Below are 14,498 nucleotides of genomic sequence, written 5' to 3' on the forward strand. Positions count from 1 at the left end.
ACTCAGTGGTTGCTCGCAAAGTCGCTGTGGTCATGCGATGGACGTCCATTCATTTTGAATGCACCTCCACGATAAGCAGATACATTGCTGCTTGAAAAGGTCCCACGGAATCTACGTGGAGGCGGAACCATGGTCGGGTCAGCCCAGCCTTCCAGCCTCGTCGCCAGTGTAAAGTCACAGGCAAGCCACCACGCAGAAGCGGCGACTGTTAGAAAACTCCAATTTACAGCTGAAGGTGGTGTATAGAGCACACCTCACAAGGGCGAGGATGAGCTGGCTATTTGAGGGGGTAGAAGATGTGTGTGAACGTTGCTGGGGGGTGGCCCGCAAACCACATTCACATGTTTTGGTCCTGTCCAACGCTGGAGGGTTACTGGAAGGAGGTTTTCCGGGTAATCTCTAAAGTGGTGCACGGGGAACTGGACCTGAGCCTCCGGAAGGCCATATTCGGGATATCGGACCAGCCACGGTTGGAAGCGGGTGCGGAGGCAGATGTTGTAGCCTTTCCCTCATTGATCACCCGAAAGCGGATCCTGTTGGGATGGAGGTCAACCACTCCACCCTGTGCCCTGGCGTAGTGGGGGGACCTGCTGGAATTCTTGACTCTTGAGAAGGTTAAGTTTGAACTGAGGGGTAGGATAGAGGGGTTCCACAATTCCTGGGCGCCATTCATGCAGGTGCAGCAGGCGGTAAAGTTGGTATGTTGGCCTTCATTGCGAGAGGTTTCGAGTATAGAAGCAGGATTGTGTTGCTGCAATTATACAGGGCCTTGGTGAGGCCACATCTGGAGTATTGTGGGCAGTTTTGGTCTCCTTCTCTGAGGAAGGATGTTCTTGTTCTCGAGGGAGTGCAGCAAAGGTTTACCAGACTGATTCCAGGGATGGCGGGACTGTCATATGAGGAGAGATTGACTAGGTTGGGATTGTTCTCACTGGAGTTCAGAAGAATGAGGGGGGATCTCATAGAGATTTATAAAATTCTAACAGGACTGGACAGGGTAGATGCAGGGAAGATGTTCCCAATGATGGGTGTGTCCAGAACTAGGGGTCACAGCCTGAGGGTTCAGGGTCAACCATTTCGGACAGAGATGAGGAGACATTTCTTCACACAAAGAGTGGTGAGCCTGTGGAATTCATTACCACAGGAAGTAGTTGATGCTAAAGCTTTGAATATATTCAAGAGGCGGCTGGATATAGCACTTGGGGAGAATGGGATCAAAGGCTATGGGGAGAAAGCAGGATTAGGCTATTGAGTTGGATGATCAGCCATGATCGTGATGAATGGAGGGGCAGGCTCGAAGGGCCAAAAGGCCTCCTCCTGCTCCTATCTTCAATGTATCAATGTATTCATTATATACTTTCAGGAATTAGATTACATCGAACATTAGGGTGGGTGTTGGGAGGGTTGGGGGGGGGGGGGGGGGCTGTATATGTTAATGGTGACTGTGGGAGATTTGCTGTTTGGGGATTTGATGGGAGGGTGGGATTGTTGTTGCTGATATGGAGATTGACATTGTATTCGTTACTGATTATTGTTTACGGTTGGTGGGTGTAAATTTGGGAGAAAATGTGAAAAAGGAGGAGAATAAAAATAATTTAAAAGAAGTAAACTCCAATTTATTATTCCTATTGTATTACACCTCCTAGTCCCCAAAGGGTCTCCCGCGCCCGGCCGGGGTATTTATGTCCCAGAGACCCCTTGGTTATGGGGTGGCTCCGCCCCCCTCATCTGCGGAGATTGTACTCAGGTGAGGCCACAGGAACAAGGCCTGGGTTCCAGCAATTATGGTTCAATTAGTCTAATTAAACTAACCGGCTCACCGACTTGTATCAAACAATCAACATAATGACGGGTCCAAAAAGTGAGTAAAAAAATAATCCAACTGGACAACCCTCGCCTAAACCGATCAGCAGACAGGCTGATCAATGCAAGTGAGTTATGGATTCAAATCTGCTGGATTTGGAGGGATGCATGGCCCTGAATTCCTGTCTATACAGTTCCTGCAAAATAAAATAGTCACTGATAAATTGAATGGGAATTCAGGAGAAAGGTGTTCACCCAGGGAGTGGTGAGAATGTGGAACTGGTAACCAGAGGAAGGGAGTGAGTGAGTGTCACTACGTTGAAAGGGAAGCTGTGGAAACACATGAGGGAGAAATGGATGGAAGACGATGGGGATAGAATGGGGAGGACAAGGATGGAAGGTGACACGTGAGGTCTAACTGAGACCAGCTGGGTTGATTAATCTGTTTCTGTGCTCCAAATCTATCTGAACCTATTTTTTGTTGTAGGATACCGGATTCTGTCCACACCGGCCATTGACCTGGATGACCCCTCGCTGCCCAGCGGTGACCTGCACTACAAAATCATCCGGCAGGTTCCGACACAGCCCTCTGATAAAATGTTTGCGATTCGGCCCCGGAATGGTGACATTTTTCTGACTTCTGAAGGTATGGTTTTTCTTTCACTCACTCTCTCATTCTCTCATACATGCTCTCTCTCGCTCTGTCATTCTCTCTCTCACTCTCTTATTCTTTCTCTCTCTCTCTCTCTCTCTCTCCCTCATTCCCTTTCTCATGCTCTCCGTCATCTCTCATTCTCTCTCTCTCTCTCATTCTCTCATACATGCTCTCTCTCGCTCTGTCATTCTCTCTCTCACTCTCTCATTCTCTCTCTCTCTCTCTGTCTCCAGACTGGTGCAATGGGAAACTCCCCACTGGAGAATCATTGCACCGACCCATCGCCCTGTGCCCTCGACGTTCCTGACACTGATCCTTCAACAAAACCCTCGGAAGCCTAGTGGGCCCCTGAAAAGAATCAGTGAGGAATTCTGGTTCAGTCCCAGCTCCTGGGGCTGGTTTAGCACAGTGGGCTAAACAGCTGGCTTGTAATACAGAACGATGCCAGCAGCGCGGGTTCAATTCCCGTACCGGGCTTCCCTAACAGGAGCCGGAATGTGGCGACAAGGGGCTTTTCACAGTAACTTCATTGAGGCCTACTTGTGACAATAAGCGATTATTATTACTTTGATTCATTTTCAATCCTCCCACAGTTTCAGGCAACAGGGGAAGTAAAGCTCCACAAGGCATTGAAGGTGGCGTAGTGGTCAAGCCACTGGACTAACAACACAGAAGCCTAGCTTCAGACTTCACAAATGCAGGTTCAAATCCCATCAAGGCAGCTGGTGCAATTCAAATGTAATTAATTGAAAGTTAGTCTCAGTTACAGCAACCCTGAAATTATCGCCAATTGTTGTAAAATCCTGCCTGGTTCATGAATGTCCTTTAGGGAAGGAAATGTGCCACCCTTACCCGGTCTGGCCTACATGTGAATTGCGATCCACAGCAATGTTGTTGGCTCTTAACTGCCCTCTGAAATTGTCTGGCAAGTCACTCAGTTCACATCCTTTGAAAGAATAAAAAAGATGAGGGTAGATGCCTGGTGAAAGGGGTAGATTATAAAGAACATCTTATGGGAGGAGAAGGCGATAGAGAGGTGGAGAAGGTCAGGCCCAATCTTCAGCTGCTTCATCAATGACCTTCCTTTTATCATAAGGTCAAAGTGGGGATGTTTGCTGCTGATGTTCAACACCACGACTGATGGGTGTCACCATCAGGATCAGTCTGTCCTGGTCCACTCACGTTGATGCAACAGTTAATAAAGCCCAACAACGTCTCTACTTCCTACGGAAGCTAAAGCAATTTGGCATGTCTGCATCGACTCTCACAAACATCTACAGATGTGCCAAAGAGAGCATCCTATCCAGCTGCATTACAGCTTAGTATGGCAACTGCTCGGCCCATGATCGCTACTGTGGTGAACTCAGTCCAATGCATCACGCAAGCTTGCCACCCTCCCATTGACTCCATCTACACCTCCCGCTGCCTCAGGAAGGCAGACAGCATTGTCAGAGACCCCTCCCACCCAGGCTTTGCCCTCTTCCAGACCCTTCCATCAGGCAGAAGATACAGAAGTCTGACGACCCGCACTTCCAGACATAGGAACAGCTTCTTCCCCACAGCTACTGGACTCCTCACCGACTCCCCCTCGGACTGATCTGTTCCCTGTAAGAACACTATTCACGACGCTCTATGCTGCTCTTGTTTGGCCCCTTGTTCCGCATTGTAACCAATCACTATTTGTTGATGTACCATGTGTCAATGTTCTCTGTTGATTATTCTTTTGTCTACTATGTACGTACTGTGTACGTTCCCTCGGCCGCAGAAAAATACTTTTCACTGTACCTCGGGACATGTGACAATAAATATCAATCAATCAATCAATCACTTGCAATTCCTCAGATACTGAAGCAGTGCATGTGGCACAGTGGCACAGTGGTTAGCACTGCTGCCTCACAGCTCCTGGGACCCAGGTTCAATTCCCGGCTTGGGTCACTGTCTGTGCGGAGTCTGCACGTTCTCCCCGTGTCTGCGTGGGTTTCCTCCGGGTGCTCCGGTTTCCTCCACGGTCCAAAGATGTGCGGTTAGGTGGATTGGTCATGATAAATTGCCCTTAGTGTCCAAAAGGTTAGGTGGGGTTACCGGGTTAAGGGGATAAGGTGGAGGCGTGAGCTTAAGTAGGATGCTCTTTCCAAGGGTCGGTGCAGACTCGATGGGCTGAATGGCTTCCTTCTGCACTGTAAATTCTATGATGCATGTCCAAATGTAGCAAAACCCCCATATCCAGGCTTGAGTTGGCAAATGGCACGTAACAAGTGCCAGGCAAGGACCATCTCCAACAAGAGAGGAACAAACCATCACCCCTTGTCATTCAATGGCATTCCCATCACTGAATCCCCCACTACCAACATCCAGGGGGCCACCATTGAAACTGAACTGGACTAGCCACATATATGCCGAGGCTATAAGAGCAGGTCAGAGTCTGTGAATCCTGCAGTGGGCAACTCGCCTCCTGACTCCCCCCCCCCCCCCCCCCCCCCCCAAGTCTGTCCACCATCTAGAAGTCAGGAGTGTGATGGAATACTCTCCACTTGCCTGGATGAGCGCAGCTCCAACAACACTCAAGAAGCTCAACACCATCCAGGACAAAGCAGCCCGCTTGATTGGCACCCCATCCACAAACATTCACTCCCTCCACCACTGATGCACAGTGGCGGGCGTGTGTACCATCTACAAGATGCACTGCAGTAACTCACCAAGGCTCCTTCGGCAGCACCTTCCACACCCACGACCACTACCATTCTAGAAGGACAAGGGCAGCGGATACCTGGGAACCCCACCACCTGGAGGTTCCCCTCCAAGTCACTCACCATCCTGACTTGGAAATATATTGCCGTTCCTTCACTGTCGCTGGAGCAACATCCTGGAATTCCCTCCCTAACAGCACAGTGGGTATATCTACTCCTCATGAACTGCAGCGGTTCAAGAAGGCAGCTCACCACCACCTTCTCGAGGGCAACTAGGGATGGGCAATAAATGCTGACCTGTCCAGCCACGCCCACATCTCATGAGCAAATTTTAAAATAAATTCCCGAGTTTGGCTCCCAGGTGCTGAGGGCGTGACCCCCACTGGTGGAGAGATGAAATCGAGGATGCTCAAGAAGTCGGGATTGTGGTGCTCAAATCTCTCTGAGAACATTTACTTGTGGTTTTCATATCTGTGTAACTTCCCTGGCGAATTAAACAAACACTTCTTAATGTGGGAATGAAGAATTCCTCCCCGCTACCTGTTGTCCCTTTACCTTTTACTGATTTCCATTTACCTTTACTGAAATTTGTATTATCTACAACATTTGGGGTGGGATTCTCTCAGCCCAGGCCGGGCCGGAGAATCGCCGGGACGGGCGCGAATCGCGCGACCCTGCCCCGACGCCGGTCCACCGATTCTCCGGAGAGCGGAAAACCGGCGCCATTGCCGCCGGCGTGGTCGGCACTGCGGCGGTCGGGGGCCGCTCTACGCGCCCCCCCCCCCTGCGATTCTCCGCCCGGGATGGGGTGAGTGGCCGCGCAAAAAATCCCCGTCCCGCCGGCGCCATCAGCGTGTGCTCTTACCCGGCGGTACCTCGGTGTGCATGCATGCGGGGGCGGCCAGGTGGGGGTCCAGCCCCGGGGGGGGGGGGGGGGGGTCTCCACTGTGGCCTATCCCGCGATCAGGGCCTACCGATCGGCGGGCCGGCCTCTCGGGCTGGGGGTCTCTTTTGTTTCGCGACGTCCCCTGATGCCCTGTGCCATGTTGCATCGGGCCGGCGCGGAGAAGGGAGCATGTGCGCATTGGCGCAGGTCCCACTGTGCATGCGCGCATTGGCGCAGGTCCCACTGTGCATGCGCGCATTGGCGCTGGTCCCACTGTGCATGCGCGCATTGGCGCAGGTCCCACTGTGCATGCGCGCATTGGCGCAGGTCCCACTGTGCATGCGCGCATTGGCGCAGGTCCCACTGTGCATGCGCGCATTGGCGCTGGTCCAACGGTGCATGCGCGCATTGGCGCTGGTCCAACGGTGCATGCGCGCATTGGCGCAGGTCCCACTGTGCATGCGCGCATTGGCGCAGGTCCCACTGTGCATGCGCGCATTGGCGCTGGTCCCATTGTGCATGCGCGCATTGGCGCTGGTCCCACTGTGCATGCGCGCATTGGCGCTGGTCCCACTGTGCATGCGCACATTGGCGCAGGTCCCACTGTGCATGCGCGCATTGGCGCTGGTCCCACTGTGCATGCGCGCATTGGCGCTGGTCCCACTGCGCCTGCACAAACTCGCGGCACCCATCTGACCCAGGATCGGCAATTGGAGCGGCGTGGGTCGCTCCAGTGCCGTGCTGGCCCCCTGCAGGGGCCAGAATCGCTGCTCCTGAGTGCATATTGACGCCGGTGAGAAACGCGACGGCGTTTACAACAGCGTCAACACTGAGCCTCAGGATCAGAGAATCCCGCTCTTAATGTTTTCTATGTCCCAGTGTTGTCTCCTTTCTACATCTTTCTCTAAGCTGTAAAGTTTGAGATGTTCTAATCTCTCCACATTGCTCCATCGTGCCGGCCAGCTCCCCTGTTCTCTGCCCCTTGCAGACCCTCACTCTGTATGGTTTCACAGGGGGAGCAATCCTCTGCCAAACCACCACCAGCTCTCAAAGAGGAGAGCAGCCTCTGGTCCTCTGGGGCTGTGGCAACATTTATATTTCACCTCGACAGATGATCATTCTCCATCTGCCACAGTGCCCCAGTGAGCTGGTTACATGGGAGGACACTAGGATCAAGCTCCTTTCCGTCTGCTCTCGACATTCAGACATCTGGGTCTGGCCATTAGGATCGGGTTCAGGTTGGGAGCTTCAGCTGTAACTCCCATCCCATTCCCAAGCTGCTCGCCCCGTGAAACCACCTGTACAATGAGTTTACAGCACAGGGACTGACCATTCGGCCCACCAGTCTCGTACTAATGTACATGCTCCACACAGGGCTTCTCCCAGCCGAGCAGCACCATCCGTCTATTCCTCTCTCTCTCCTGTTGATCCAGCTTCTCTTTAAATGTACCAACACTATTCCTCTCAACCACTCCCTGTGTTAGCGAGTCCCACATTCTCCCCACTCCCTGTGGGAGCGAAGTCCCACATTCTCCCCACTCCGTGTTAGCGAGTCCCACATTCTCCCCACTCCCCGTGGGAGCGAGTCCCACATTCTCCCCACTCTCTGTGGGAGCGAGTCCCACATTCTCCCCACTCCCTGTGGGAGAGAGTCCCACACTCTCCCCACTCTCTGTGGGAGCGAGTCCCACATTCTCCCCACTCCCTGTGGGAGTGAGTCCCACATTTTCCCCACTCCCCGTCGGGAGCGAGTCCCACATTCTCACCACTCCCTGTGGGAGCGAGTCCCACATTCTCCCACTCCCTGTGGGAGCGAGTCCCACATTCTCCCCACGCCCTGTGGGGGCGAGTCCCACATTCTCCCCACTCCCCTGTGGGAGCGAGTCCCACATTCTCCCCACTCCCTGTGGGAGCGAGTCCCACATTCTCCCCACTCCCTGTGGGAACGAGTCCCACATTCTCCCCACTCCCTGTGGGAGCGGGTCCCACATTCTCACCACTCCCTGTGGGAACGAGTCCCACATTCTCACCACGCCCTGTGGGGGCGAGTCCCACATTCTCCCCACTCCCCTGTGGGAGCGAGTCCCACATTCTCCCCACTCCCTGTGGGAGCGAGTCCCACACTCTCACCACTCCCTGTGGGAACGGGTCCCACATTCTCCCCACTCCCTGTGGGAGCGAGTCCCACATTCTCCCCACTCCCCGTGGGAGCGAGTCCCACATTCTCCCCACTCCCTGTGGGAGCGAGTCCCACACTCTCACCACTCCCTGTGTGAACGAGTCCCACATTCTCACCACTCCCTGTGGGAGCGAGTCCCACATTCTCCCCACTCCCTGTGTTAGCGAGTTCCACATTCTCCCCACTCCCCGTGGGAGCGAGTCCCACATTCTCACCACTCCCTGTGGGAGCGAGTCCCACATTCTCCCCACGCCCTGTGGGGGCGAGTCCCACATTCTCCCCACTCCCCTGTGGGAGCGAGTCCCACATTCTCTCCACTCCCTGTGGGAGCGAGTCCCACATTCTCCCCACTCCCCTGTGGGAGCGAGTCCCACATTCTCCCCACTCCCCTGTGGGAGCGAGTCCCACATTCTCACCACTCCGTAAGGGAGCGAGTCCCACATTCTCCCCACTCCCTGTGGGAGCGAGTCCCACATTCTCACCACTCCCTGTGGGAGCGAGTCCCACATTCTCCCCACTCCCTGTGGGAGCGAGTCCCACATTCTCCCCACTCCCTGTGGGAGCGAGTCCCACATTCTCCCCACTCCCTGTGGGAGCGAGTCCCACATTCTCCCCACTCCCTGTGGGAGCGAGTCCCACATTCTCACCACTCCCTCTGGGAGCGAGTCCCACATTCTCCCCACTCCCTGTGGGAGCGAGTCCCACATTCTCCCCACTCCCTGTGGGAGCGAGTCCCACATTCTCCCCACTCCCTGTGGGAGCGAGTCCCACATTCTCACCACTCCCCTGTGGGAGCGAGTCCCACATTCTCCCCACTCCCTGTGGGAGCGAGTCCCACATTCTCCCCACTCCCTGTGGGAGCGAGTCCCACACTCTCCCCACTCCCTATTCATCCCAATTAGTCTGACCTGATACGTATACTTCACATAATAACAATCTTTATTTGTGTCAATAATAATAATCGCTTATTGTCACAAGTCGGCTTCATTACAAGCCAACTGTTTAGCCCACTGTGCTAAACCAGCCCCAAGTAGGCTTACATTAACACTGCAATGAAGTTACTGTGAAAAGCCCCTAGTCGCCACATTCCGGCGCCTGTTCGGGTACACAGAGGGAGAATTCAGAATGTCCAATTCACCTAACAGCACGTCTTTCGGGACGTGTGGGAGGAAACCGGAGCACCCGGAGGAAACCCACGCAGACACGGGGAGAACGTGCAGACTCCGCACAGACAGTGACCCGAGTGGGAAGCGAACACGGGTCCCTGGCGCTGTGAAGCAACAGTGCTAAACGCTGTGCTACCGTGCCGCCGCAGATCCTCCATCTGTTCATTCTTCCCTCAGTTGATGCTTAACCCCCAGCACACAAACTTTAATCACAGCAACTCTCCTGCAATCAGCTGACCTGGGATTGACCTGTGTCTGATATTCGTGCCTCTATCCACTGGAGAAAGTTCACTTGATGAATCTTTTAATGAAATCCCAACATTGGCAAGAACATGACCTTCACTGAATAAGAAAGCACAGAACAGCAGCCAGGCATGTAATACAATCCTAACACTCCCCACAGTTACATGGCACCTTATCAGAGTGAAGCAATTTGCTGTTTTACACAATGAATTACTCTTGCAGTGCTTACTGCTGTGTGTCATCGAGGAGCAGGAGATGAGTCACTGCTCCTCTGAATAGCTGTTAAAATGATGTCTATTCAATAGTCACTGACAGTTGTTAGAATGACATGTTGGTACTATCAAAGTTGGAAGGTGTGACATTTGGTCCCATTGAGCAGGCAAAATGCTTTGTTGATGTACAGAAACGGAGGTTGGGCATATGCGGAATCTTTCACAATAAGAGAAATGTTGGCTTTTCACTCCAGTCCCCTGTTCTCTCGAGCTAAATCAATTGAGCTATCGTTTGTTGAAAAATGAAAATCGCTTATTGTCACAAGTAGGCTTCAAATGAAGTTACTGTGAAAAGCCCCTAGTCACCACATTCCAGCACCTGTTCGGGGAGGCTGGTACGGGAATCGAACCGTGCTGCTGGCCTGCATTGAAAGCCAGCAATTTAGCCCGGTATGCTAAACCAGCCCTCTATGCCACACTGTTTACTAACCAATGGCTCAACCTCATTTCGAACCTTGCCTCTCTGCTGGACACAGCTCCAAAATGTACACTCTTTCGTTGAACATGTTCCTCTTCCACATGTCCAGCTCGTAACCAGGGGGCTGCAATCTGTGACACAATATACCACCAGCTAACCTGGAGCAGTATTTCCCTCCTCCTTGTTGATCCCACCCAATTTCCATCTGTGTCTTTAAGATCAGGAAGTTTTTATAACAGGCAGGCGATCTGCGCCACAGGAATCAGAGGAAATAGCACAGCTCAGAGGGACACCATTCAGCCCATCAGGTCTATACTAGCTCTGTTAAAGAGTAGTCCAGTTAGTCCCTTTCATTCACTCTTTCCCATATCACTGCAATTTTTTCACCTTTGGCTATTTATCCAATTTACCTTTCAATGGTGACTATTGAATCTGTATCCATTGCCCTATCAGTACATTCAGATCATATCCACGCTCTGTGTTGAAAGGATTTTCCTCATTTCACTATAGCATTTTTGCCAATCCCCCTATGCCCCTCGGCATTGATTGACCTTCAGCCAATTCAATTTTCTCATTCTTTGCTCTGTCTAGTCTCGTTGTGATTTCAAACTCCACCATTAAATCTCCTTTTAACCTTCCGAGGAATGTTGCCTGTTTCCTCCCTGCAGTAGATGTAACGTTTTTGCGTCTGGTATTGTAGGTGCTGAATTGTTGGACCCAGGTTTGGTTAACGAGTATACCCTGACTGTGCAAGTTAAAGATATGGGTGATCTAAATCAGGGCTACTACACCCACGTGGACGTCATAATCACCATTACAAAAAACCTCTGGGTCCGTCCTGATATTGTCTCTGTGCTGGAGAACCACGAAGGGCCGTATCCTCTCGCGATCTCAAAGGTAAGGAACTTGTCAGTAGAGCTGGAATACCAAAAGGAGGACTTGCACTGATATGGGGCGGGATTCTCTCAACCCAGGGCCGGGCCAGAGAATCCATGCGACCGGCGTGGGTCGCGCCACTCCTCCCCGACGCTGGCACGCGAATCAGCACCATTGGCGCTGGCATGGTTGGCGCGGCGCCAGTCGGGGGCCACTCTATGCGGCCGGCCCGCGATTCTCGGCCCAGGATGGGCCAAGCGGCCGTTGTAAAGACGGCGGGTCCCGCCGGCGCCGTCCTCACCTGCTCCCAGCCGGCGGGAACCCGGCGTGGAAGGGTCGGGGTGCAGCCTGTGGGGAGGGGATCCGATCCCGGGGGGGGGGGGATATGGCCAGGCCCGCGATTGGGGCCCACCTTGCGGCGGGCCGGCCTCTCGGGCTGGGGGTCTCGTTTCCTCTGCGCCGGCCCCTGTAGTCCTGCGTTATGCTTCGGGGCTGGCGTGTTGAAGGAAGCCACTGCGTATGCGCACGTTGGCGCCGGTGCCACTGCGCATGGGCGGATCCCGTGGCACCCAGTTCACACCGGGATCAGCAGCTGGAGGGACGTGAACCGCTCCAGTGCCATGCTGGCCCCCTGTAGGGGCCAGAATTGCTGATCCTGAGGCCGCGTTGACGCCGTCGAGAAACGGGACGGCGTTTCCGACGGGTCAACACTTAGCCTCAGGACCGGAGAATCCCGCCCATGTGCCTGTCAAATTTTGGGATTTGATACAGATCTTTCCTCGGTTTCACCCTCCCTGGGACACCTATAAGAGGACCTCCAGTCCCCTTCTGTCTGAAACGCACCCTTCCTTACCCAATGTCTAGATAAGCAGTGGCAAGGCCCAGGGATCGAGCGTCCTCCAAACACCAGCCACCAGGAGGTGCTGCCATCTGATTCTCCTTTTCATCCAGAGCAAAGAATGTTGATTCTGTTCAAAAAGGATTCCTCAATGATTCCCTGGGTCTGTAGAGGGGGGGGGGGAGGGAGAGGGAAGGGTGAGGGTGAAGATTGGAGAGATGTGGAGGTCGAGGAGATGAGGGGTGAGAAGGAGAAGGTGAGGGGGAGGATCAGGGGGAGGGGAAGGGAAAGTAAGTGGAAGAGCGGTGTGGGAGTTGGGGGGGGGGGGGGGTTTCTGAACTCCAATATATGCCAGAGAAGCTGTAATTTGTCTAGTCATGAGTTGTTTTGTCATTTTCTGAAACAGAATCTCAGTGATAGCGATCTGCATTTAAATATAGAATCACGCAGAGGTAAGTCAAGAAGCTGAGCTAATTCAGGACTGAAAATTCAATAAAGTATTTCTTTTTCGAGACAGAGATGGTATAATTATTTACAGCTTTGGCAAGGGAGCATTGATCAGCGATGGGATTTCTCCTTTACAGGGTTTGTTATTGTAAAAGTAGAGACAAAGCCTGCTTCAGCAAGCACGGCTTGTCTCAATGTTCTGGTATTTATATTTTATAAACATTTGGAATTATCTGCTGCTTAGATTGTAGACATCAAACTATCCCCTGTCCCCTTTACTCAAATCACTGCTTCTCCCTTCCTCCCCTCCCTGGGTTCCCTCTCGTTTTCTCCACCATGTGTGTCTCTTTAAAGTTTCCACTCCCTCGCTCCACTCCCCCCCTCTCTTACCCGTCCACAGAACCTTGGAATTGAATAACTTCTCTTTGGAAGTATTGGTCGCTCAGTCTCAGAGCCAAACAGATCAGTAATGATTGGGGGTGTCAATTGAGGGATTGAGGATGATGATTGAGGGATGGGGTAGATTGAGGGTGATGGTTGAGGGACTGGGGGTGGATTGAGGGTGAAGATTGAGGGACTGGGGGGTGGATTGAGGGTGATGATTGAGGGACTGGGAGTGGATTGAGGGTGATGGTTGAGGGACTGGGGGGTGGAGTGAGGGTGATGATTGAGGGACTGGGGGTGGATTGAAGGTGGTGGTTGGCGGATTGGGGGTTGATTGAGGGACTGGGGGTGGATTGAGGGTGATGATTGAGGGACTGCGGATGGATTGAGGGTGATGATTGAGGGACTGGGGATGGATTGAGGGTGGTGATTGAGGGACTGGGGATGGATTGAGGGTGATGATTGAGGGACTGGGGGTGGATTGAGGGACTGGGGGTGGATTGAGGGTGAAGATTGAGGGACTGGGGGTGGATTGAGGGACTGGGGATGGATTGAGGGCGATGATTGAGGGACTGGGGTGGATTGAGGGACTGGGGATGGATTGAGGGTGATGATTGAGGGACTGGAGGTGGATTGAGGGAGATGATTGAGGGACTGGGGTGGATTGAGGAACTGGGGGTGGATTGAGGGTGATGATTGAGGGACTGGGGTGGATTGAGGGACTGGGGATGGATTGAGGGTGATGATTGAGGGACTGGGGGTGGATTGAGGGTGAAGATTGAGGAACTGGGGGTGGATTGAGGGTGATGATTGAGGGATGGGGTAGATTGAGGGTGATGGTTGAGGGACTGGGGGTGGATTGAGGGACTGGGATGGCTTGAGGGTGATGATTGAGGGACTGGGGGTGGATTGAGGGTGATGACTGAGGGACTGGAGGTGGATTGAGGGAGATGATTGAGGGACTGGGGGGTGGATTGAGGGTGATGATTGAGGAACTTGGGTGGATTGAGGAACTGGGGGTGGATTGAGGGTGATGATTGAGGGACTGGAGGTGGATTGAGGGAGATGATTGAGGGACTGGGGGGTGGATTGAGGGTGATGATTGAGGGACTGGGGTGGATTGAGGGACTGGGGGGGATTGAGGGTGATGATTGAGGAACTGGGGTGGATTGAGGGTGATGATTGAGGGACTGTGGGGTGGATTGAGGGACTGGGATGGCTTGAAGGTGATGATTGAGGGACTGGGGGTGGATTGAGGGTGATTATTGAGGGACTGTGGGGTGGATTGAGGGTGATGATTGAGGGACTGGGGGTGGATTGAGGGTGATTATTGAGGGATGGGAGAGATTGAGTGTGATGATTGAGGGACTGGGGGTGGATTGAGGGTGATGATTGAGGGACTGGCGGTGGATTGAGGGTGATGATTGAGGGACTGGAGGTGGATTGAGGGAGATGATTGAGGGACTGAGGGGTGGATTGAGGGTGATAATTGAGGGACTGGGGGAGGATTGAGGGTGATGATTGAGGAACTGGGGTGGATTGAGGAACTGGGGGTGGATTGAAGGTGATGATTGAGGGACTGGGGTGGATTGAGGGACTGGGGGGGATTGAGGGTGATGATTGAGGGACTGGGGGGTGGATTGA

At 53.2% G+C, this 14,498-nt stretch overlaps 1 protein-coding gene across 4 annotated transcripts in view; it reads left to right on the plus strand.

Moving 5' to 3' along the window:
• Positions 1-14,498, plus strand: part of cdh16 (cadherin 16, KSP-cadherin) — a 151,534-nt gene that overhangs the window by 41,091 nt on the left and 95,945 nt on the right. For all 4 annotated transcript variants that reach the window (XM_072517796.1, XM_072517794.1, XM_072517795.1 and 1 more), the window contains exons 6-7: positions 2,291-2,449; positions 11,010-11,206. In XM_072517796.1, the coding sequence (XP_072373897.1) occupies positions 2,291-2,449; positions 11,010-11,206 (356 nt within the window). The remainder of the gene's footprint in view (positions 1-2,290; positions 2,450-11,009; positions 11,207-14,498) is intronic.

The sequence above is a fragment of the Scyliorhinus torazame genome, chromosome 10 (genome assembly GCF_047496885.1).
Source record: "Scyliorhinus torazame isolate Kashiwa2021f chromosome 10, sScyTor2.1, whole genome shotgun sequence".
Lineage (NCBI taxonomy): Eukaryota > Metazoa > Chordata > Chondrichthyes > Carcharhiniformes > Scyliorhinidae > Scyliorhinus > Scyliorhinus torazame.